Below are 26,536 nucleotides of genomic sequence, written 5' to 3'. Positions count from 1 at the left end.
ATCAAAAAGAAATACTTAGTGACGACCTAAATACTCAAATTGTTGCCCATCATACACTACTCTAGAATACATTATCCAGAGAATACTAAACGCCATGCAAAGCATATCGAGAGCAGAAATTGAGACTGCTGTTCAATCTACTCTTGAAAGAGTAAATGTTTGCAACGAAAATGATGGGCAAAAATTTGAACGTTTATGTCATCACTAAAAAGTTGTTTTTATTTCTTTGTAATAGGGCTTTTCAACGCTTCTCATTTGTTTCGAGCCTCTGTCATATGCCGTATAATCCGTGTATAATATTAATATACGAGATATGAACGAGGCTCGAAACAAATGAGAAGCGTTGAAAAGACCTAATATACGTTGACAGCTGGAAAATGTTTCTTTGTTGTTTCCATAGCACACTACTTTTAATGAATTATTTCGTTTACCGGTGACAGTAACAGTTATGTTTTTAAATTTACACGTTTTGTAAGATATCTCGAGAAAAAAGGTATTAACATGCGGTTTTCGCTATTCTGTTGCTAATTTTGTCTAATTTTGTAATATGGTATTAAAAATGCATGTTTGTATTTAGTATTTTCCAAGGAACACTAGATTTCTGAAAAAAATTAAATAACGCATTCTAGCTGGCATATTACTCAGTAAGTTGGTTCGAAATCATAACTTTAACATTGACGAAAAAGATCTGTCTTCAACAAGACCAAGTTTACAAAATTTGATTAAGCAGAACCGGACTCACAGCCAGTCTTTCATAACAAGGTTCCCACTCACCCCCACCTCTTATTTCCAAAGGTAGACCTAAACTTGTCAAATCAAATATGCGTAGAATTTTATGAAGAATACGACGATCGGATTTCCAGTGTCCCTTCATTAGGAAAATTTTGTAAAATTTAGATTTTTTAATTTTTGATATTCAATTACGCCCTCTAGCGGTGGTCCCACAATTATGAAAATAATTTCCAGGCTTTTCCTGAGGCAACTTTTGTTATAAAATTTTTTATTTCAAAGCTCTACTATAAACGGTTCCTGAGATATGGCCGAGAGCCATTCTTATTGGGACACCCGGTACATATGTACATGTACTATGTTTATGAGCTTTGTATGTATTTTGAACGTATGTTCGATAATCCGAACTACGCCTGCACCAATTAGTTCGGATTATCGACGCTCTACTGTATATAGAAACGAAGAATGTCTATGGAATTCGAAATCGAAAGTATATAAAATAATAAACAGAAAAATTTATGCTTGGGACACAATTTCTACTAAAATGAATTGTGACTGAATTATTGTCTCTGATTGTGATTGTCTCTGAACTAAAAAAAAATTAATTCGTTTCTGGCATCATTTAGACGAGAAAGACAAAAAGAGGGCTCTTCGAAATTTTCAACAAAATAATAAATAAGCTGAAAATGCGAGCATTGTCATAACGAAAACTTTGTATATTTACGTATTTTAATTCATAGTATGGAAAATTTCTAGTATGAAAAGTAGTTTAGAATTAATAGTTATGTTTTAATGTGCCATTATATCATTCTAATTTAAATGTTATGAACTATAAAGGTAGTTTACTCTTGATCGAAATTCATATTTTTTATATACCTCGTATAAAAGTAATAACATTTTATACAAGGTGTCCCAAAAGTAGTGGAACGGTCGAATATTTCGCGAACTAAACATTGGATCAAAAAACTGAAAAATACTTGTTCAATCATTTTCAAAAATCTATCCAATGACACCAAACACCAACCTCCACTACACCCCCTGGAGGTGGGGTGGGGAGTAACTTTAAAATCTCAAATGGAAACCCCTAGATTTTCTTGCAGATTTGGATTCGTTACGTAAAAGTAAGCAACTTTTATTCAAGACATTTTTTCGAACTGCGGATAGATGGCGCTATAATTGGGAAAAACGATTTATCCTGATACCATGGATAAATTATAGAAACGGTCTAATATCTCGAGAAATACACTTCCAAATAAAAAACCAAACAAATTTTTTTAATACTTTTCGAAAACCTATCGAATAACACTAAACATGACCCTCCAACCCACCCACTGGAGGTGGGGTGGGGGGTAACTTTAAAATATTAAATAGCAACCCCCACTTTTTATTACAGATTCGGATTTGTCATGAAAAACTAAGCAACATTTATTCGAAACATTTTTTAGAATTGTTGATAGATGGCGCTTTTATTGGAAAAATACGATTTATTAGCGCCATCTATCAGCATTTTTAAAAAATATTTCGAATAAATGTTGCTTACTTTTTCATGCAATGAATTCGAATCTGCAATTAAAAGTGGTGGTTGCTATTTAAGATTTTAAAGTTACCCCCTACCCCACCTCCAGGGGGTGGGTTGGAGGGTCATGTTTAGTGTTTATCGATAGGTTTTCGAAAAATATTAAAAACCTGTTTTTTGGTTTCTTATTTGGAAGTGTATTTCTCGAGATATTAGACCGTTTCTATAATTTATCCATGGTATCAGGATAAATCGTTTTTCCCAATTATAGCGCCATCTATCCACAGTTCGAAAAAATGTCTTGGATAAAAGTTGCTTACTTTTACGTAACGAATCCAAATCTGCCAAGAAAAACTAGGGGTTTCCATTTAAGATTTTAAAGTTACCCCCCCCCCCCCTTCAGGGGGTGTAGTGGGAGTTGGTGTCTGGTGTCATTGGATAGATTTTTGAAAATGATTGAAACACGTATTTTTCAGTTTTTCCATCCGATGTTTAGTTCGCGAAATATTCGACCGTTCCACTACTTTTGGGACACTCTATATATGATGGTTGCATCATAAATCTTAGAACATGAAGAGCTTTTATGAAGAATAACTTTTATTTGTCAAATTAAAAATAAGAGTTATAAATGAAAATGTTCTTGGTATCCATAATTTGAGAAAAATCTTCAAATATTTTTTTTCATTAGAAGGATGATACATGTACACAGACACAATACTGACTAGTGATTTTAGTCAATAATTTTGCCAATTCGACAAAAAAATCATTTCTAAATAGTTAATAATTATTAGATACTAAATAATTAGTAATTTTGCCAATTTCGGCAAAATTCTCAAAAAACAACAAAATTACCTTCTACAACCACTAGCCAGTTGTGTCACGTTGTGTTGAGTTTAGCGAACGACTAGAAATGGAACAGTCCATTTATCATAAATGGGAGGCCGTATTTATACTGGTATAAACCTTTTTAAAACTGTTAATAAAGTATTGCTTTTAAAATATTATACTCAAATTGTATTTTTCAACATCTTATTTATTTTATATAATAATTAAATTCACTATCAAATGTCATTGATGTTTTATTAATACTTAATTTAAAATTTAGTTTGACATTCACGAAGTGTCAAACTCAAATGTAAACAACCTATGCTTGGCAAATCGAGATTTAAAAAAAAAGTAGCCTACTTCCTAATCAACCATTTGAGCTGACATTTAGTGCGTCGGTAGGAGATAACCGGATTGTGACGTCACATTTTAGACTTTGAGGTCGATTATCTCGAAGACCGTTAGAGATATCGAAATGACGTTTTCAGATTTGGATTCAGGAGACAAAACTACATAAGAATCCATCGATACATCTGTTCTAAGTATTGCAGGAGCGGCGACGCAATAACACACAGACTTTTGCAAATTTATAAACGAAAAGTTTTCGTTGAAAATACCTGGATAAATTATTACTGAGACTGGAAATAATTATTTTTTGTTTTAATTATTGAAATAAAATTTTTTAAATTAAATAATTATAGAAAAGAATCAGGAGAAACTGAAATTGAAGTGGTCTCAAAATTTAAACTTGTGTCAATCCATGACCCATGCCCAGTGGTCCAATACAGATTAAGTTGGTTGCTTGACTGTTTTTAATATTTTTTATTTTTCTACCTTTTAAGGTTTCTACATATTATCATGAACTCATCGTTTCCAAAACGTAGCGTTTAGTTTCCGAAAAATATTGATTTTAATGGTTTTAAATATGAAAAATTCACACTGTCCGGAAGTATCGTATCAGACACCTCTTTGTAAAATCAGGTTTTTCGGAGACTACCCTACGTGCCGGAAACGATGAGTGCATGTTAAAATGTAGAAACCTTTAAACTTCAGTCTCTAGAGAGTAAAAAATTGCATTCATTTTATTTTTTAAAAATTTATTTTGCCGATGACGGCCATTTTTGTTAAAGCGTATCGATCATTTTCACGTAATACATGGCTTCGCACTTTAGCCAATATTTTCACTGAGGTTTGTACTAGAACAATAAATGAAAAACCAAACTTTTTAGAAAAGTATGCTCTAAAAAAACGTCCTATAGCATTATTTAATTTCAAACTACCCTTAAGGTCTTAAAAAATGAACCTCAAAGTTTGAAAAGGTAAACAGATAAAATGTCATTTTCAGCATTTTTTAACAGCATAAGGCAAGCCGATAATGGTTTGTATTTTTTTCTGAAAAAGACATATACATAGGTCTGGATCACGCGTATGAAAAAAAGTTGATTTATAGCAAGCTGAAAATTTGTTAATAGCTTAAGGGTGTCTAATTGGACAAACTGATGTATGGGAACACTGGAACAGGGGAAATTTTAATTGTGGAACAGGTTAAAAATTTGGAACGTCAGACTACAAAACGTCCCATGATGTATTTTGTCGGACAGAACTTCCAGTTATTGATTTGTTACCCTTTCATTAAACGGTCATGCAAAAATCAGACTGATATTTATCACCAATTAGGCATTTTAATGAATGGAACACGTAGAACATGTCAAATGACAGGAATTATGACAGGTGATAAACAGCAGTCTGATTTTTGCATGAGAGTTTAATAAAAGGGTAACAAATCAATTGGAAGTTCTGTCGGACAAAATACATGTGACGTTTTCGTGGTCTGACGTTCCAAATTTGTAACCTGTTTCACAATTAAAACTTCCCCTGTTCCAGTGTTCCCATATATCAAAGTTTGTCCGACTAGACACCCTTAAGCTATTAACAAATTTTCAGCTTGCTATTAATCACCCTTTTTTTCATACGCGGGATCCAGACCTAATACGTACATGCTTTCAATAAAAAAAGTTTGAGCTTTAAGACGAGTAAACTTTTAATAAAAAAATCTCAAAAATGTAATATTTTGAAAAATCTGACCCCTTATATCTCTGATGGGCACGCATGAAAAAATTTGAAATTTAGCTGAATGTTAGCCCCTAGCAAGTAGAATAAGAAGTAAAAATTGAGTTGTAGACTTATCGTCACATAGGAGTTACACGCCTGAAAATATGGTCAAAATTGAGAGTTTGTGGGCAGGGTATGTAATTAAATTCAAATAAACTGTCTAATGAAATAAAAATTAATCTATTTTCACCAGATTTCACAATGAATACAAATTTATACAGCGTGGATGAAGAAAAGATTTCACCTTGAAATTTGGCAAGTATTAGATTTTAAGGGAATGTCGAAACAGGTCGATTTTTATTTTTAAATTGCATTTTTGTATATACAGGGTGTTTCATTAATAATTGTCCATATAGTAACTGGAGAAACCTTAGCAGAAAATACGAAGATTTAACCCAAAACATAATAATATGTGGTTCCATTACTGAGTTGTAGGGTGTTTTATCTAAAAATTTAAAAACTATTTTTGCTCAGCATTTTAAAACTATTCGACGTATCCTTTTCACAGATGTATCTGTTTTTCTTTCTCTTCTTTGGTCAAATCATCATTGATGAATATTCTCTCTCCTACGACATTTTTTAATTTGTATTTTTTTGTCATGATCTGGTGTTTTTCTTCTTCACTTCTTAATTCTATTAAGCATGTATTCTCGCGAATTTTTTTAACTGTTGTGGGCATAATATCAATTTGAAGCTGTTTGTTAAAAAATCCTTTTATTTCTTCTTTTAGAATACCTGGTTCGTTGGAGCCTATTTTTGGACCATTCATTACAATGTTGTTCTTTCTTATATTTTTTTCGATTATTTCGACTGCTTTTTTCATTTCTTGCAACTCCCTCCTTATTTCTGCATTCTTTTCTTATATCCTGATTTTCTTTTTTTAATTGTTCGTTTTCTATTTTGTCAATTTCAGTAGTGCTTCGTTTGCTTTGTTTTGTTGGTCTCTAATTTCTCTTATTTCAGTTTTTATTTCTTTCTGTTCTTGTTTCATATCATTTTGGGTTGCGTTCATTTCTTTCAGCATTATTGATAACTGATCTAATTTCTCAGATTGTGTTATTTAGCTTTTGATAGGTTTGTAAAGAAATCTACGTTTTCTCCTTTCCTTTTTTTCCTGTCCTCTGTGGAGCAATCGTCTCTGCTCATTTTTATAATATTTCCTTGGCATTTTCTATTATGTCGCTGTTTATCTACTGTGTTTTCTTTTTTTCCCATCCTACACTGCGAAAAGAGTCGTCGACCAGTCAACCCGTCGAATCTCCAACCCTCATCGGTGTTTATAATTAAATGTTTTCCTTCTCGGGTTAAAAGGTTTTATTTTTATATTTATTTAAAAATGATCGTATATTTTGCGTATTCCTATTCAGTCCACTTCAGCCCATCAGAAATATAAGGGGTCAAACTTTAAAATTAAAAAAAAAAATACGTTTTTTAAATTCACTCAAATCTCAAACTTTTTTTATTGAAAGTAAGTACATATGTAAGTACGGATGTCTTTTTCAGAAAAAAAAAATACAAACCATTAACAGCTTGCCTTATGCTGTTAAAAAATGGTGAAAATGGCATTTTATCTGTTGTACCTTTTCAAATTTTCAGGTTCATTTCAAGCGTTAAGGGTAGTTTGAAATTAAATAATGCTATAGGGCGTTTTTAGAGCATACTTTTCTAAAAAGTTTGGTTTTTGAAATATTGTTATAGGACAAACCTCAGTGAAAAAATTGGCTAAAGAGCGAAGCCATGTTTTGACATTGACAAAATTAATTTTTTTAAAATAAAATCAATACAATTTTGTGCTCCCTATAGACTGAAGTTTAAAAGTTAGAAAAATAAAAAATATTAAAACTAATCAAGCAACCACCTTTGGACCACTTGACTTGGATTGACCCACTTATATTTATGAATATGACATATCTTTATTATTTTCTCATTTTGTCCGTTGCAGAACACACATTGCATTTTATTGAGCATTATTGTATTAAAATTTCACAAGAAACACAACAACAAAAACACAATGTGAATTGTGACTGACCCATCTTAAATACATGTGAGGGCAACATGAATCCCCGCAATTGTCCTATCAAGTCCTTTTGTAACAAATTTGAACACCACACTCTCGTTTTTCTTTTTTTTTGGCATGTCCTGCAATAACTATACAATTAGCAGCATTAAGATTACATCATGTACCTATGTGAAATTACAGACGGATCATAAACAAATGTGTTCATTCGCTACAATGTAAATGGTCTTAACTGTAACCAAGTAAACACCTACGAATTCGTTCCTTCATGGTCGCTTTGATTTAAATGCACCTTTAGACCTTATTATACAGGGGAACCTCGATAACTCGGATTAATCGGGACCACGGCCGATCCGGGTTATCGAAAATCCGGGTTAGCCAGAGAATATGGTAAAAATTATTAGAATACAGTATACTTACAGATAAACTCCATTATACCTAATTGAAATATGACTGTACTACTCACAATACGGTCACAATTGGAACGATGTTATGTTATTTAAGAACAGTGGAGACTAAGACCATTGTTTAAACAAGAATTTTTAAATAGTCTTTTAGTCTTTTTAAACAATGCTAAGACAGTTTGAAACAAATAAAGGAATAACAGGTGCCTGTTGTTTCCCATAATCTGAAACAATGAACGTTGCTCTGCCGCTGTGTGCCATGAGTCATTTTTACTATCATATAGTTCAAATTACACAAATACCCATTATCTCTCAAATATTATATTACATACATTTTTATTATACATTTAAACATTTAGGTACCAGAACAACACAATAAAAGTAAAAGTGGAAGATGAACTAACTGACCCAATTGAAGCCGGCATTGGGATAAGACAGGGGGATTCCTTGAGTCCTTTATTGTTCAACCTGATCATGAATGAAATAATAAAAAAAGTAAGAACTAAAAAAGGATACCAAATGGGAGAAAAACAACTTAAATAATCTGTAATCTGCAATACTAATCGCAATACTGCATCATATGCTGCACCAATTCAACATAATCGCCAGAAAATTTAACATGTTAATTTCTTCAAAAAAGACAAAATGCATGGTTATAACAGCAGGTCCAATAAGATGTAAATTGGAGCTGGAAGGTCAGATAATAGAACAAGTGATGGAGTTTAAATACCTAGGCATCACAATATCTAGCTATGGAAGGCTCGAAACAGAAGTGGAAGATCAAGTGAATAGAGCAAACAGAGCCGCAGGTTGCCTGAATGACACAATATGGAGAAATAAAAATATCGGAAAAGAAATGAAAGCCAGAATTTACAAAACAGTCCTCAGACCAATAATGACTGGTAAGACTCTATGTTCGCTTAAAAAAAAATGCTTAGTGTTTAACCCGGCATTGGTCGCTAGGTAGGTTGTTACGTGAGTGGTCACGCGTGAGATTTTCTCTCACATATCCAACTTTTGCCATTCTTTACAAAATTTTACAAAAAAGATGAGGTATATTCAACGATAAAGCCATTTGCTTTAAAAAGACACGACGTTTTCTGTTTTATTATTATTATCTGTATATAAAATGTGACTCCTATTGATGCCGCCAATATTTAACATTGAAAAATATGGTACGTTACCATCTACAACTAACATGTGAAACACAATATAGAATTTTCATATCATCGACCACATCCACGGCGCCTTTTATTACATCATAAGAGGATATTATTTTAGGTTTTAAGGGGAAAAATAAAATTAATTTTTATACACAGTTGGTGACGCCGGTGGTCGCTTGATGAGAGAGAGAGAGAGAGAGAGAGAGAGAGAGAGAGAGAGAGAGAGAGAGAGAGAGAGAGAGAGAGAGAGAGAGAGAGAGAGAGAGAGAGAGAGAGAGAGAGAGAGAGAGAGAGAGAGAGAGAGAGAGAATATATGTTTATTGTCTAAGAAAAAATCTTGTTGACAAACACTGTTTAAGAGTTTTAAATAAATAAATTAAATTAAAATATGACTAAATATAAAATATAACACATAACACATTTACATTATATAACAACTACAAAATATGTAGTATTGTCAAAAATAAAAAACAAACAAACTACAAGCTGTAAAACTAAATCACAAACAATAATGACAAACAAATTGACAAAAAAAAATATATACACAAGATCACAAATACATCAGCTCCAATGGTCCTCAAAACCTGGTCCTTCTGTCAGATCATAATAGGCCCTCTTAGCGAGCAGTCTATCTAATGAATTTCTAAACTTTCTAATAGTTTCCAAATTTTTTATTTCACTAGGTAGTTTATTAAAAATTTTGATGCTGTTAAAAATAAATGAGTCTTTGACTAGTGTGCTTCTAGGTGTAATCAAAGCTAAATTGCTAGCAAATCGTCCAGAATCTCTCACATGAAGCGTACTGACTCAACAATATTCTGTAAACTACTGGGGTTCTACTGTATTAAGTAAACTGAGTCACTATCTGAGAGGACGAGTCTATTAGATTGTCGAGGGAGGATAGTTAGGAGACTAGAAGGAATTACATTATTCTCTGAATTATAATTTCCCAGAAAAGTTGTGCGCAATTTTCTGAAACCGTGAGAGAAAATCTCATATAGCGACTACTGGTAAATAGTACAGTCCTATACTAAATAGACACAGCAAAAAACACTACGGGACAGTGCTAAATAGTACATATATACGACGGAGATGCAAGGTGGATAACATTAATACCTGGGTAAGAAACAGAAAAATAGAATGGAATGACCACATAAGCCGACAACAAATAGGGTAGTTAGGACAGCGAGAGAAGTTTCCCCAATAGGAAGACGATCAGTGGGAAGACTACGAAAACGATGAAACGACAACTTACTAGAGGCACATTGAAAAAACAGACAGTCATGTCTATCCAAAAAGAAGAAGACATTTTTATTGTTTGAAACGTTTTTGATGAAAATCGTTCCAGGTTATCGTGGTTCCACTGTACATAGACTAAAACTTACTTTGTTTGCCAATGTTGGACAGTAATTTTGATGTTTTCGTCCTTCTACCACGTTTTTCAGGATGTATCTCAGTTGAAACACCTATCTGTAATTTTACATCTTTGTCAGAGTCTAATTGTTTCCTATTCCTACTTTGAAATTGAGTTTCACAACCAAGATTTACACCTAAACTATGTTCATCGTCATCCAGTTCTTTCTTGATTTCTGTCTTGACGTCTTGCTTGGGAATTAGGGGGAATGGGCTACTTATTTCAGGTCGTGATGTATGTTCTATTTTAATATCGTCCGAACGATACCAGTCTGATAAAGAATCCTGTGTGTAATCAATTTCAAATTTCATGCATTCTTCCGGTTCTGATTTAACTTGCACATTAACATGTTGTTCTTCCTCTAGAGAATCTCCATCTTTGTGAGATTTTAAAACATTTTGTTCTCTTTTTATAGAATCTTCACGTAACTCCATTTCGAATTTAGACTAAATTACTGATTCCAAGATGCAAACAGGTATTAATTACGAGCGTACCATTGGCCAATAATCAAGCGTTTTAAATTAGTTATTTTTTTTATACAATTTAAATTTTACTTTTTTATTCAAATGTGACAAATGAAAATGTCAAGCCATGACGACCACAACCACAGCACAGACCATGACCATACATACTTTTATAGACGTTTCACGGCCATGTTAATCTTTCGGATCGAATTAACGCCATCTCTTGATTGGAATGATAACTAAATTGACAAATTTTAGTTACGCGGGAGTTTTAAACAATAAATTTTAGAGTGATTTTTGAATTAAAAGGTACAGATAAATAACAGAAAGGCAAATCAATGTTTTATTCAATAATTATACAATAAATTAAATGAAAATGAATGTCGATATAATTATACAGTAACTTAAAATTATTTTAAAAGTACTATCTACGTAAAAAATACATAAAAACGTTGGTTCAAGGATTTTTAACCTCACATTTTTGACATTGTTAAGTGAAATCCATAATATTTTCACCTTAAAAATGAACCTTAATGAAAATTTAACTAATAAAGAATATTTCCTGGAAATGATAAAAATATTGTAGAAGGAAGGAGAATACAGAAACAGTGTATTTAGAAAGATTTTGGATATCTTAAGATGCTGTTCACTATTTGCATGAAACTATGGCCTATAGAATAAAAAATCCAACAGATAGGTAAGAACGAAAACAAGTGGCAAATTTGTTATTAATTGATATTAATAACATTTCAAGAACCCAGATGTATCTTCCAAGAACATGGTTTTTACTGCCTTAAGGTTTTCTGTAGTAAAATGGACCCACGGTTTTAAGCAACAGGCTCCTTTTTGCAACTTATGGGTGATTTTGAAGCAAATGTAGAAAATGATTTTGCTAATTTATTAAATTAAATGTACATAATTTGTTAATAAATCTAAAATTATATTTGTACCATGCTTATGTACATACCACTTTATTTAATATCTAATGGTTACAAACTAATGCTCTGAAACTATTTAAATAGCCTACCTACTTCATTAGAATAATGCAAATATTAACATTCTTGAGTGAATTTACAATCATAGCTGTAAACAGTTATCTATGAGAACAGAATGTGAAGTTGTATCTTTTGGTTGGTGATAGTGGTTAGGGAGTCGAGAAAAACCTGATAACACCCTTACACAATCTTTGTCAAATCAAACAAAAACTGTTAAAATTATAATAATGGTAAATTTAAGGGTTAGTTATTAATACAGTTTGTAACTTTGTGTACGGTGTACTGTAGTACTAACCCTTAAAATGTATAAATTTACCATTATTATAATTTTAGCAGTTTTTGTTCGATTTCTTAAAAACGAATCAAATGACACTTGTTATTCGGTAGACCCATTCAATTGTAATTGCAACATCAGTGTTGCACAATATTGCAATTCTTTTTAATGACTCTTTACCCATACTATAATACGAAGATGAGGAGGAAGCAATGGAAGGAGCAAGGAAAGTAGATAATAATATAACAAGACTTTGACTTATTCATGAATATTTTGCTAATCTATTAAATTAATGTACATAATTTATCAATAAAAGTAAAATTTATGTTGTAAAATATGTACTTATATCACTTTATTTAATTATTAAACAAACTAATTTACGTTATAAATTATCGTAATGCCCTATCTACATACTTCCCTAGAATATGACAAATATTAACATTTTTGGGTGATTTTGATATAGCTATAAACAACTATTTTTAAGAGAAATAAGCCACAATTTTACCAAAAAAATGATTTTATTAGTTTCATTATTATTTAGCAGTATTTTGTATTTTGACGACGAAACCCGATTTGGGCTTCGAAACGTTAATAAAATCATTTTTTTGGTAAAATTGTGGCTTATTCCCATTAAAAATAGTTGATTATAAAAATGCCACAAGGAAATAGCTTCAGAACAACATTAGCTATAAACAGTTATCTATGAAAAGAAAATGTGAAGAACTGGATGAGTATCTATCTTTTGGAGAGTGATAATGGTTTTGGAGTTAAGAAATACCTGGTAACACCCTTAGACAATCCTCAGTCACCAACCAGTTGAAAATTTAATTCAATGGGGCATAAATTAGAACCAGGAATTCAATATAAAGGACATTTGGAATATAGAAACAGTGGTCTTTGGGATAAGGGTAAAGCTAGAATGCATAAAAGCAATTGTAATTGGAACATCAATGTTACACAATATTGCAATGCTTTTTAATAACCCTTTACCCATACTACATGAAGAAGAGGAAGTCGCAATGGCATTAGCGGAAAATGTAGAAAATCTAGTTGTCTAGAGAATTATGAGAAGTACAGTTTGTTAAACGTAGGATTGAAAGAGTTTGAAAATGTTATGCATGAATACTTTGTTAATTTATTAAATTGATTGTACATCCAATCATTTTATTCAACCATTATGTGTGGTCAGTGTTATTATATGGTGTGGGAATGTGTGCATTAAGACAAAAACAATTCACCATCTGAGGCATTCAACATGTGGTTACTCACAATAATTGCATTTGATGTCTGTTTTTGCAGCAACCCATTGTGATATCTTGTTGTTGCAATTTTATCGTTTTTATATATTTTTTTCTGAAAATTTAAACTAATACATACAATAACTATTAGATATTTATAAAAATATCTTACTACCTGTTACAATCAATGGCTTTGATAAATTTCTTTTAAATTTTTGTGGCTCACATTTATTTCATTTAGTTTCACTTTATTTTCTACAATTTTGCTGTATTGTTTGGCCCAAGATACCAATATTAATTTCTTCTTGAGAGGTGAAATTGGAAGCCATTCTTGAGTGCATATTAGAAAAAAATATACTTCTACCGACAATTTTTTACAAAATGAAAATGAGGTGTCGAATGAAAGCTTATAACCCAAGGATGATATTAAAGATCAGAAATTTGACTTCCTGATTTAGAGTTTCAACCGGAAGTACCGTTTTAAAGTCACCGAAATATTATAAGCGATATATAATTCGACATGCCTTAGCAAGATGAGGGCATATTGGTTTATCACTTTCGGTTAAAAAGTTCTAAACTGAAGTGCTATATTATAGTCGAAGATATAGTACATGTGACATATCAGCTAAAGCGCATTGAAAAGTCGAGATTGAAAAATTTTTATTTCCGATTTTTAAGTCGATTCTGTTTAAACAATTATGACCGAAAGTTTAGTAAAAATTATTCAAAATTAATGAAACCGTCTATCAATCGACGCTAAGTTACACGAAAAGATCAAATATCGACTTCCCGTTCTACTATCGATCACTTTGGGTGAAAACCTAGGACTTACGAAGTCCAATTACTTGGTGGGAATAGCACCTTCTATTAAGGTATTAATTTGTTTGCGAACTAAGCAAATGAACTTTAAAATTATTAGAGCAGAAGGAATAAGAGTTTTATATATCTTAAAGTAAAATCTAGAGTATCGTCAATAAAAAGTTCTAGAAACTTAATCGAACTTGCGGTATTTATTAGACTATTGTTAAAAAATTGGGACTAAAAAAAATTCCTCTAAACGATTCGAGCCCATTCGAGTTAGGGCAAGACTTAATAGTAACGAGAACGAGATCCCTCTGCTTATGGTAAATTGTAGAATTAGCAAATCTAAACGTGCTTGCCAAGCTTGAATATTTCGTTCATATAGTAAAAGGTCAGCGTTATATAGTAGTCTGCTGTGTTTTATTGTACACGACAAAATAAAAGGTAAAAGAAATTTAGGAAGAAGACGAACCTTCTGGTCACGAAATCTAAGGGAATTGTTTGGTCTGAGATCTAACCAACTATTCAGACCTGCTGTAAGTAAAATAATAATTGCCAAGTGGATGCCACGTGCATAGACTTCATAACGAGAAACTTAGATATAAGACTGGTATGGGAGGAGATTCCTACAGGCAAAAGACCACTCGGGCGTCCCAGAATGCTATGGAGAGATAACATCCAAGCAGATCTCCGGAAAATGAACATTCCATTTGACCTTAGGTTGATGGAAGATCGAACAAATTGGAAAAAAGTTGTACAGTCAGCCAGGACCCACCCAGGGTTGAAGCGTTGCGTGATGATGATGATCGATGTTGATGTCTAACCGTCGACAGAAAATGGAACCTTAAAAAGAAGAAATCTAAACTACTCCAGATTACACTTATATCATCGGCAAACAAAGTAATTCTACTATATTAATTTTTAAGTCGGTCATGTACCACCGAGTTATACCACTGATTACCTACTGGAAGCTCTACATAATCCGTTAAATAGAATCTTTTGGTTTTTTTAGAAATTTGTTCTTTCTCCTCTTCAAATATATTTGAGAAGCTTCTTTTTTAACAGGATTATTACCAGAATAAGGTCTACTATCTTTACCTTGAATTATATTATTAATACATTTGCACCAATTATGTAATAAAGTCCGTGTAGTTATTGTAATAATCAAATCTATTGTGTTGTTTGTACTCCTTACAAGAAAAAATATCCAAATTTTGTCTAATAACTTGTTGTTTTATATCAGTTACTAGGGTTTTAGATGAAGGAGATGTTTTTAAGAAATAATTTATTGTCTGTAATAGCATGTGAAAAAAATTGACAAATCCCTCCGTTGGATAGCGTAACCTGTAACCCCAACCATTTCTATATTCTCTGACTCGAATTAATTCATTATCTGGATTATCTTTTCCTGTAAATAAAGAACTTTTACAAACGTCACATTTTTTACACAGACTTTTAATTTTTTTCAAAATAAATCCCGCTACATAATTGGTTACCAACTTGCTCAACTTTTCGCGTAAATTTACAATATTTGTGGGAATAGTTGGTATGTTTTGTAAAACATAATTATTAGAAATAACATTTTCCCTGTTATTACAAAAAAATGTTTTAGTGGAAGTAAACAAATTTGTGCTTCCATCATCTTCACAATTAAATGATGATTGATGGATTTTGAAACTTGAATTCACCATCATTGTTTTAAAAATACCAGCAAAACTTGATGGCGAGGGATTTGTATAGAGTGCCTCAAAAACTCTAGCCTGACCAAATATATTCTCGATAGGATCCTGGTTCAAACGCCTGGGTAACACGTATTTGAATCCAGACGTTTTTAAGGCTTTCCAAATGGAAATTAAATTTTTTATAGTAAATATCCAATTTTTGAGACTTGGGGGACGAGCTCGGTCATGTACTCTCTTTTTTTTCAAATGTCATTGACTGCAACATGGGCAAAGCCTCATTTGTCCAAAATCTAATATGATCACAAGTATCACTTATACCACATCTTAAAATTTTTCCTCGCTCTGCAGATTTTCGTCCTCCATTCACTGAATCAAACAATCTATCAAAAAAGAGTAGAAGTCTGGCAGTATCTGCTGCACCTTCCCCAAGAACCTTGTTGTTGTCTGAAATAAAACAACAGAATTAACTAATACTGCAACAACAATTTTTGTCACATTTACTTACCGAGTCTACTAGCCAACATCAGTGTTGATGAAAATCGTTGACTAAAAACTTGAGCAGCTAATTTGACTTTCATTTTCTTCATTTTTGACTCCTCAATGTGTAGATCTGTGATGTGCGGCAGTGCCCTTAAGCCTTCATTATCCTCAGAAGCACAATCATTTTCATATAATGATTTAATATGTTGCCATTTTGCAGTTTTTTGGGTATTTTTGAAAGTGTATTGTAAATTTTTTTTTAGAAGATTACTCCTTATTCCTTTTAACAAATGAGGTGGATCCAGTATTGGATAAATTTTGAAATCTCCTACTTCAAAAAAACCATATTCATATTTGTCACTTCTTCCTTGTTCCAAATATTTCTTTTTTGTGTCCTTCATTAAAGAATTTAATACACTTACATTCACTCCAACTTGGTCACATATTACTGTTATGGGCTTCAAACCTATAGCTATAACATTTTGCAACACACTGGTTAAGGTGTTTCTTAGTTGGATGGATTTTGCTCCTCCTCTACTAGAAAAGCAGTAGCTTATTGGAGCTTTATATTTGATTTTATACCTCTAATCATAAAAAAGAGAACATGATCACATATGTAGGTACTTCTTCCATCTCCAAAATCCTCAAAACCCTCAATAAAACCCTGCCTTTCATTATAATTCAATCCTGGCATCAGACTCATTTCATCAAAAATGAGTGACACAAATTTTTCAGTGTCATCAAGTTTTTCAACTTTTTGTTCCAACGACTGGAAAATGTTGCTATTTAAGCCAGGTTCAAAATGAATTTTAATTAGTAATCTATGTAAGGTGGCTTTACTAGACAAAATAAATATTTTACATAGGAAGCGGTAAGATCTAGAACTTTGTTTGTATAAGGTTAAAGCCATTATTTTCTCATCTATAGTGAAACGACGCTGCTTTTTAGATTTGTCTGCTTCTCTAAATTGACATTTGATTAATAATGATGACATATAGTTCAGTTTGTCAATATTTTCTTGTAGTAAAAATGTTTTCTGAAATTTTTCTGATTCGGCTAGTCGCTTTTTAAAAGATAGCTTTGAAATCTTGGTATGATTATACTTTTTATACAATCGCCTTATTTCAGTATAAAGTTTCTTTTTCCTTGGTGTTAGATCATTTCTTCTAATTCCACATTGTCTTAAAATGTTCTTAGGGCCTTGTTCTGAAAATAAAATATCTCATTTAATAATGTATTAAAGATACAGTTTAATTTGATAATTAAAAATAGTAATGATTTTGTACATAGTTGTACATTTATAACATTAAACATCTGTACACTCGAGGTCTGCTTCCTGGAACAATTTTGTTCAGGAAAAGTTTATTTGATTGTATTGTGATTGACTGATTGACTAACTTAAGAGTTCCAGTGGGACGTTTTGGACTTGATGTTGGGTGTTTCTTTGGGATTCTTTCTTTAGCATTGGTAACCATATCCTACTCTTCCTTTGCACTATGTACTCTTCCGTTTTCATGTGGTGATAAAACTTGGCCAGCCTTTTCGATTGAACTTATTATATCCAACTTTGCGATACTTTGTTGAGATATTGCAAAATTCAGTCCTTTTGACAGTACTAAGCTCTTCGTTCAATTCAAATTTCTGTTGGATAGGTCGACTACTGTGTTTAGTGTAGGCTGTGTATTGTGTTTACTAAGGTTGTGTTTTTCTATAGCCTTTTGTTTATGGCATTCTGAATTTTTAGAGAGAATGTTAAGAATAAGCCACAACAATATATTTACATAATATATACACTTTACTGCATACTACTCACCTGTAGTTTCATTAAACGGAAGGGGAGTGTCAACAGTTGCTTCAGAATTGTATTCGTTGGAGCATGATACATAGTTATGGTCATTTAACTTCATACATCTTATTGATTGAGCATAACAATGATCTTGAGAGATAGCTGTAAGGGTAGTGTCAACAGTTGCTTCAGAATTGTATTCTTTGGAGCATGATACAGAGTTATGGTCATTTAACTCCATACATCTTGTTGATTGAGCATAACAATGATCTTGAGAGATAGCTGTAAGGGTAGTGTTAACAGTTACTTCAGAATTGTATTCTTTGGAGCATGATACATAGTTATGGTCATTTAACTCCATACATCTTGTTGACTGAGTATAACAATGATCTTGAGAGATAGCTGTAAGAGAAATGTTTTTTAGTATGGATGTAATACAATACTTCGTAGAGTCATACTCACCAAACCCACTTTGGGCCTCTTTTTCAGTTTCCCCAGGTTTAATCACATGGTTTGAAATAAGATTGATTCTATTACCTGAAATATGAAAGTTACTGTAATCTGTATACAGGGTGTAACAAAAGACAGGTCATAAATTAAAACACATTCTGGCACCAAAAATAATTCGATTGCACTTAACGTACAAATATACAGGGTGTAACAAAAATACAGGTCATAAATTGAATCACATATTCTGGGACCAAAAATAAATCGATTGAACTTAACTTACCTTAGTACAAATGTGCACATAAAAAAAGTTACAGCCCTTTTAAGTTACAAAATGAAAATCGATTTTTTCGAATGTATCGAAAACTATTGAATATTTTTGATTAAAAATGGACATATGGCCTTCTTATGGCAGTAGCATCTTAAGAAAAAATTATAGTGAAATTTGGACACACCATAAAAAATTTATGGGGGTTTTGTTCCTTTAACCCCCCCCCCCCCCCAAACTATTGTGTACGTTCCAATTACATTATTATTGTAGTACCATTAGTTAAAAACAATGTTTTTAAAACTTTTTTGCCTCTTACTACTTTTTTTTAAAATCAGTTTTTATCGAGATATTTCGAATATTTGTCAAATCCACCACATATTTGTATATGGTTAAGTACGATTATGGAGACTTGGTAATAATATATGAACATCATTTATTTATGATTTACATTTTTAGGGCTATTTTGAACCATATTCAAAAATAAGTCACATCCCGATAAAAGGTACCTTTTCGAAAAAATACAAAGAGGCAAAAAAGTTTTAAAAACACTGTGTTTAACTAATGGTACCGCAGTAATATTTTAATTGGAACGTACACAAACATTTGGGTGGTTTAAAAGAACAAAACCCCCATAAAAATGTTATGTAAACATATTGAAAAATAAGCCTCAACTCGATAAAAACTGCCTTATCGAAAAAATACTAAGAGGCAAAAAAGTTTTAATAATATTGAATTTAACTAATGGTACCACAATAATAATTTAACTGAGACGTACTCAAAAGTTTGGGGGGGTTTAAGGGAACAAAATCCCCATACATTTTTTATGGGGTGCACAAATTTCACTATAATTTTTCTTTAAGATGTTCCTGCCATAAGAATGCCACATGTCCATTTTCAATAAAAAATCTCCAATAGTTTTCGATATATTCAAAAAAATCGATTTTCATTTTGTAACTTCAAAGGGCTGTAACTTTTTTTATCTGCATATTTGTACTAAGGTAAGTTAGGTTCATTCGAAATATTTTTGGTCCCAGAATATGTTCATTTATGACCTGTATTTTTGTTACACCCTGTACATTGGTACACATAAAAAATTTGTCATTTGAAGTTAATTACAGAATGAAAATCGACTTTTTCCAATATATCGAAAATTATTAGAGGTTTTTTATTGAAAATGGGCATGCGGCATTCTTATGGCAGAAACATTTTAAAAAAATAATATAAGTGAAATTTGTACACCCCATAAAAAATTTATGGGGGTTTTGTTCCCTTAAACCATCCCAAACTTTTGTGTAAGTTCCAATCAAATTATTATTGTGTTATCATTAGTTAAACACAATGTTTTTAAATTTTCTTGTCTCTTACTATTTTTGCGATAAGCCAGTTTTATCGACATGCGGCTTCTGTTTTAATATGTTTCAAATATACCTCAAAAAAATATAAATTATAAGTAAATTTTTTTGTTACGACCAGGTCTCTATAATCTTCCATGTAAAAATATTGTGTTGGATTTTACAAATTTCAAAATATCTCGATAAAAACCGGCTTATCGAAAAAGTACTAAGATAGAAAAAACTTTTAAAAACAATTTGTTTAACTAATAGTTATACTAATTGCTTAACTAATTACTAATAGTTATTCTAATTACAATTGTTCAACTAATAGTTAACTATAGTTAGCTTACTACAATAATAATTTAACTGAAACATACACAAATATTTAGAGGGGTTTAAAGGAATAAAATTTTTATGGGGTGCACAAATTTCACTTTAATTTTTTTTAAGATATTCCTGCCATAGTAATGCCGCAGGTCCTTTTGCCAATATAGAATCTGTAATAGTTTTCGATATATTGGAAAAAATCGATTTTCGTTTTGTAACTTCAAAGGGCTGTAACTTCTTTTATCTGCACCTTTGTACTAAGGTAAGTTAGGTTCAATCGAAGTATTTTTGATCCTAGAATATGTGATTTAATTTATGACCGACCTTTTGTTACACACTGTATATTTGAAAATTTTGGTAGTAGGTATAGTATTGTAATCGGGACTGAAATATGTACTTCAAATATTCCAATTTGTTTTCAGTTATTAAGCTATTTTTATTAAATGATTTAATTTATTTTTTTAATATATATTAGCCTGATTCTTTAACAATACCGCTGTAATAATATTGTTGCTTAACAGGTTAATTTTCATTGTATTACCGGCGGCATCAAAAAAGACCAAATTTTTAACTGGGCGGATTTCTATGCACGCAAGTTTATTTAGTTGAATGGACATTCTTGAAAGTATAACTTGTAGGAAGATTTTTTAGATAAATACCTTACCTAATAATTTTAAAGTCGGAATTGCATTTGCGTGTAATCTTTTAAAACCTTCCGAAAAATATATTCGCTCGAAATGCTGATGACACACTCGTCTATTCGAATAAACTCTTTCAGGATCCATTAAATGAAGTTCAAGATTATTTATTTTCTGCAACCACAACTGAAATCGATGAAGGTCCTTTTTAGGATTTGGAAACCTATGGAGCAAAATATTGTTTTTTTTACAAACACAACACGGGATTATCGAACTCATAGTGTAAACTAAACTATTGTAAAGTAAATAGTAAATAAAAAATAATATTTTAAATTAATTGTCAAATTTTAAATATGACAAGAGAATTGACTGACAGCGACATCTCTTGATTGGAATGGTAACTAATTTGCTGTCTTCACCTTGACAATTTACGTGAAACGTCTATAAGTATGTATGGTCTGTGATGACGACTCACTGACATCTGACATCACCTGACATGGAAACAAATTTAAACTTGACAAATGTCAAAAAATAATAGTTCCGTGATGACTCACTTTTCATCTGTTATAGATACAGTTAGATAGGCAACATACATCACATGCTTATGGTTTGTTTTTAAACCAGGAGGAGTAATTCAAATTTACTGCGCCGTAATGCTTGTTTGTAATTGGTCCAACCGCAGGCAAGTTTACTCCACTTTTATGAAATTTTAACACTAATGACATTATTTGCTCAATGAGAGTGGCTGGCCACTGTCGCCGATCCTCGCCACTTTGGCGTCCATTACAAAATCGTTGGGGATCTTATCCCTTGCTTAAGCCACTTTGTGGATCCACAGTCACAGAGTAGCGCTGCAGAATGGTTCGTCTGTTTCTGCGCTAAGGCTTTTCTCCAGTGTGCAGTTAATGCCTTTTAAAACTTCATGCTTCTCTAAATTGCTTCAAACAAATATTGCACTTGTAAAGCGTACTTTACACGGTTAATTACTGAAACAATATCGATATTCATCAATATGTTGAACGTGTAAGGACATTGAAACAATAATGTTCATGGCAATAATATCGAAGAAAATAAAATCGGTTTGATTTTTATTGGAAGTCCTATCCCTATCAATATTGAGACACCGCGCCGTCAATATTATTGCCACCGTGTGAGGGGTATACACCATATTGAGCAATAAAACGTCAGTTGTTGTTCTAAATTTTAAATTCATTTAGTTAGTTTAAAATGAAATACACAAGGAAAAATTTCCTGTAGCTGGCTGTATACCATTAATTATTACAAAAATTGAAGAAAAATCTTCTGTGTAAAAGGTATATTTATTTTAAAAACTCCAATAAAGGGCCACAATTACAAAACAGAACGTTTTTGCTCTAAAGAGAGCATCATCAGTGTTCTTTGCAAGTTTTACATGCTAAGCCACCAAAAATACATGGGTTAAAACCTTTAAATGGCGACTACAAGTCTTACATTGAAATGTTATATACTAAATTCTGACGATGGATGAAATTAATAAAGATACCCTGCCCTAAGGCATTATATGACTATTCCACAAAGCACGTGAGTGACTGAGTCGAAATCTCTGTCTTCACAAAAAGAAAGGTAAAAGCCAACTATCACCTTCTTCAACCAACTTCACCTTTCTCTTTGTGAAGATAGAGATTTCGACTCAACCACCCACGTGCTTCGTGGAATATTCATATAGGGTATAATGCCTTAGGGTATCTTTATTAATTTCATCCATCGTCAGGATTTAGTATATAACATTTCAATGTAAGACTTTTAGTCGACATTTTAAGGGTTTTAACCCATGTATTTTTGGTGGCTTAGCATGTCGAGCTTGCAAAGAACACTAATGACTCTTTAGTGCGAAAACGTTCTGTTTTTTAATTTTAGCCCTTATATTGGGGTTTTTAAAATAAATATACCTTTTACACAGAAGATTTTTCTTCAATTTTTTTAGTTATAAAATGGTCATATTAAGTTGTATAATAAGAATAACTGGTGCTACTTAAGTTCCTGCTTCACTAAATTGCTTACAACAAATTTAGCACTTGTAAGTCATCTCTCCAGTACTGGACAGTACACACGTGTGTATTCTCAAATGCTTTTTAAAATTTCTTTTTGATTAAATTGCTTAGAGCAAATTTCGCAATGGTAAGACATTTCTCAAGTGTGTATTCTCATTTGTCTTTTCACATGGCTTGATTCTTTAAATTGCTTAGAACAAATTTGGCACTTGTAAGGCATCTCTCCAGTGTGTATCCTCATATGCTTTTCCAAATTTCCTTCTTGATCAAATTGGTTAGAACAAATTTGGCACTTGTAAGGCATCTCACCAGTGTGTATTCTTAAATGCTTTTTCTTCCTTTTTGATTAATTGATTTAAACAAATTTCGCAATGGTAAGACTTTTCTCAAGTGTGTATTCTCATTTGTCTTGTCACATGACTTGATTCTTTAAATTGCTTAGAACAAATTTGGCACTTGTAAGGCATCTCTCCAGTGTGTATCCTCATATGCTTTTCCAAATTTCCTTCTTGATCAAATTGGTTAGAACAAATTTGGCACTTGTAAGGCATCTCTCCAGTGTGTATTCTTAAATGCTTTTTCTTCCTTTTTGATTAAATTGCTTAAAACAAATTTCGCAATGGTAAGACTTTTCTCAAGTGTGTATTCTCATTTGTCTTTTCACATGGCTTGATTCTTTAAATTGCTTAAAACAAATTTTGGCACTTGTGAGCAGGGCACAAAATATCCATGATATTTATATAAATATGAAAATATCGGATATATATGATATATATCCGATATATATCCAAAATGTGATATATATTTATGATATTTTGGAAAACATTTCAATAGAGAAACTAGATTGACCGAAATAGCACTCTAATTGTAGAATGTAACAATATAAAAGATATATTATTACTTTAAAATAAATACATTTTTACTTAAATAAACAATACAAAAATTTTTGTCAAAAATATAAACACATAAAATCCTTTGTAAAAATATAAACGTATGTATATGGTAGTATGTTACATAAACAGAAAACGAAGTGATAGGCGCATCCAAGTAACAACTAAATTAACTAAAAATATTGAAAACATTAACATAAACATATAGGTATTTCTATTTTTCCAAAATAACTTAAAATTCTGAACATTTAAAAAACAAAATAATTTAGAAAATTAATTAAGATGAAGGTTCAACATCGGAAGTGTCTGAATCAAAACCAGTAAAGCACCCAAGTCTTAATTCTGCTTGTTTGAATTTAATCAACCATCTAATCTTGGCAACAACGCTCATACCTCTTTGCCCTCGTAGCGCCACTATTCTGACCTGTTTTTGGCCAACTTTTTGAGTCTACGATAGCCCTGCACGCTTAAAACTCGCTCTCTTACACTTTCAACAGCCGACCGAAGCGGTCGCCTCAGAACACACACACGACTTCAAAACTGTAAGTTGTACGTTTTCATTACGATCAGAGCAAATAAATGATTTCAACAATTTGTAAACATCGACATACCATTCGAATAATGTTTTGGTAATAATATAATACATTCATATTGAAGTACTATCAGTGTTTTGAATCATTACATAATAAAATTGAACCTCTACCAGTGGCGGCTCGTCAAGGTCGGCAGTGCCGACCCCACATTTATGGACACATTATAGATTTTTTAAATATTTAATTTAATCGGAGTTGATGATATTCGTTTCTGTGAAATAAAAAATATATCTGTGAGATAATACAGACTAAATTTTATTCATTGTTTTTAAAAGACTTCGATCCCGATACGTTAGTTAAGTGATCCCTGTGCGCTGTGCGTAAGAGACTTTTCAAATTAATGATCCTATAGCCATGCACCCGCACCCGATTGCGTGAATTCTTATTATAAAGCCCGGCACGGCATGCCGTCCCCAGATCGAGGATTTGCTATATAATAAGAAGCTATGGAATATTAGCCGATAGGCAACCAATTATACATTCTCCGTACTTATTTGAATGGCAAGTACGGCAGCGGGTACCTCTGCCGAGGCCGAGCGGTGATCTGCAAACGGCAGAAAGGCACGTACGTAGCCACGTATTGCCTTAGTAGTTTTAATAGGTACCTAAGTAGTTTTACGTCGTTTAATTATTAATATTATTATTGATATTGTAATTCTTTTAAGTTGTTAGGAATTACCATTTAGGGGACAGGATGTATCGAAGCATTCGTTAAATCAAGTTAATTATAGAGAACAAATAAAATTGTTTAACAAATACGATCTGGAATTTTCTAATTTATTTTCTGATTCGAAGAATATACCGGCGTACCTAAAACAGCACAGAATGAAAGAATCAATTAGTAGTTACATTTTGATCCTTTTCGGTAGAAGTAGACGAAACTACTGATAGAGGTAACATGTCATTCACAAGTATCAATAATTGTTCTTCGATACGCGTTACGTCTAAATTTATGAGAGGTTGTTAGGTTTTCAGACGTGAGTAGAAGCCATAAGACAGAATATATTTTTGGTGTTTTAATTTAAAGGATAGATTAAATTTTTTGATATTAAAAATAAATTGGTAAGGCAAATTTATGACGGGGCTGTCTTGATGTCCAGTGCAAAACTATTATTTACTCACTGTTATAAGTCATTGACCTCTTTGACTATTCAAAATTTAAAAGTTACGCCAAAGAATTTTCAAAATATCTATTAGACAAGTTCATTAAAAATTATTTATCATTTTTTAATCAAATAAAATAAGAAAATGAATTAACAGTTTTATATTCTGATCCAAATATTTTCGGAAGGTGGGATAAGTTACAGACTATGTATAATTTTATATACTGCAATTCATTAGGTACAACAAACTGTTCCCGAAATTAATAAATTATTGTGCTCAAAGGTGGGCAAATTCTGTCTCAAATGAACGGGATTTCTCTTGTTTCAAAAGAGTCAAAACGTATTGTCGAAACACCATGAAACAGGAGAGAATGTCAAACTTGTCTCAAATGTCGATAGAAAAAAACTTTTAAAATCCCTCCAAAACAATAATAAATTTTACAATTACATACATTATAACCCATTTTGCTACTTCGAAACAACATAGACTAGAGTTAATTTATAAACAGGTATAGTTTCTAAATTTATAGGAAAAAAACAAAAAAAAAAAATAAAAAAAAACAAAAACCAAAGATCTCCTATGAAATTGAAGCCTTTGGAGATAAAACCTTGCCGACCCTGTCCCCATAGGCGCCCATACACACGGGCAGGGGGAGGCGTGGCCCCCCTAGCTTTTCGGGAAAGAACAAAAATTAAAATTATATTACAAAACGTATTTTTATCAAAAAATTATTGGATAATTTTGAGAGATAAATTGGAAAGAACATATTTATTAATAAAAAATTCACATATTGGGTAATTAATAGTTTAACAGAAAATAAATCTGTGTGTCTGTGACAGCGGTCTATATGGAATGTGCATAATACACATTTCGCACAGTCACGGTATGCTATTAACGAAAACATTGAAAGATATTAGAAACGTGGGAACATAATATATCTATACTGTAATCGACACCCAAAATTACGAATTAAATGAATCATTTATAATACTGCAAAGCAAA

The 26,536-nt window shown here is 31.9% G+C and overlaps 2 protein-coding genes across 5 annotated transcripts in view; both read right to left on the bottom strand.

Annotated features, from left to right (window-relative positions):
• Positions 1-10,819, bottom strand: part of LOC126885961 (zinc finger protein 501-like) — a 38,996-nt gene extending 28,177 nt beyond the window's left edge. Inside the window, exon 1 of one of the 2 annotated variants that reach the window (XM_050652792.1) lies at positions 10,152-10,819. In XM_050652792.1, coding sequence (XP_050508749.1) covers positions 10,152-10,614 — 463 coding nt within the window. In that variant the 5' untranslated portion in view covers positions 10,615-10,819. The remainder of the gene's footprint in view (positions 1-10,151) is intronic. The other variant, XM_050652791.1, reaches the window with a different exon arrangement.
• A 4,403-nt stretch (positions 10,820-15,222) lies between these two features.
• The window catches only part of LOC126885962 (zinc finger protein 501-like), a 34,717-nt gene continuing 23,403 nt past the window's right edge, over positions 15,223-26,536 (bottom strand). The window contains exons 2-5 of one of the 3 annotated variants that reach the window (XM_050652795.1): positions 18,363-18,437; positions 17,928-18,302; positions 16,140-17,320; positions 15,223-16,078 (exon numbers count right to left, since the gene is read on the bottom strand). In XM_050652795.1, the coding sequence (XP_050508752.1) occupies positions 16,668-17,320; positions 17,928-18,302; positions 18,363-18,437 (1,103 nt within the window). In that variant the 3' untranslated portion in view covers positions 15,223-16,078; positions 16,140-16,667. The remainder of the gene's footprint in view (positions 16,079-16,139; positions 17,321-17,927; positions 18,303-18,362; positions 18,438-26,536) is intronic. The other 2 variants (XM_050652797.1, XM_050652798.1) reach the window with 2 other exon arrangements.

This window comes from Diabrotica virgifera, chromosome 6, assembly GCF_917563875.1.
Source record: "Diabrotica virgifera virgifera chromosome 6, PGI_DIABVI_V3a".
Lineage (NCBI taxonomy): Eukaryota > Metazoa > Arthropoda > Insecta > Coleoptera > Chrysomelidae > Diabrotica > Diabrotica virgifera.
Note: the sequence above shows the minus strand (reverse complement) of the source record. Positions and strands in the feature narration are given on the sequence as shown.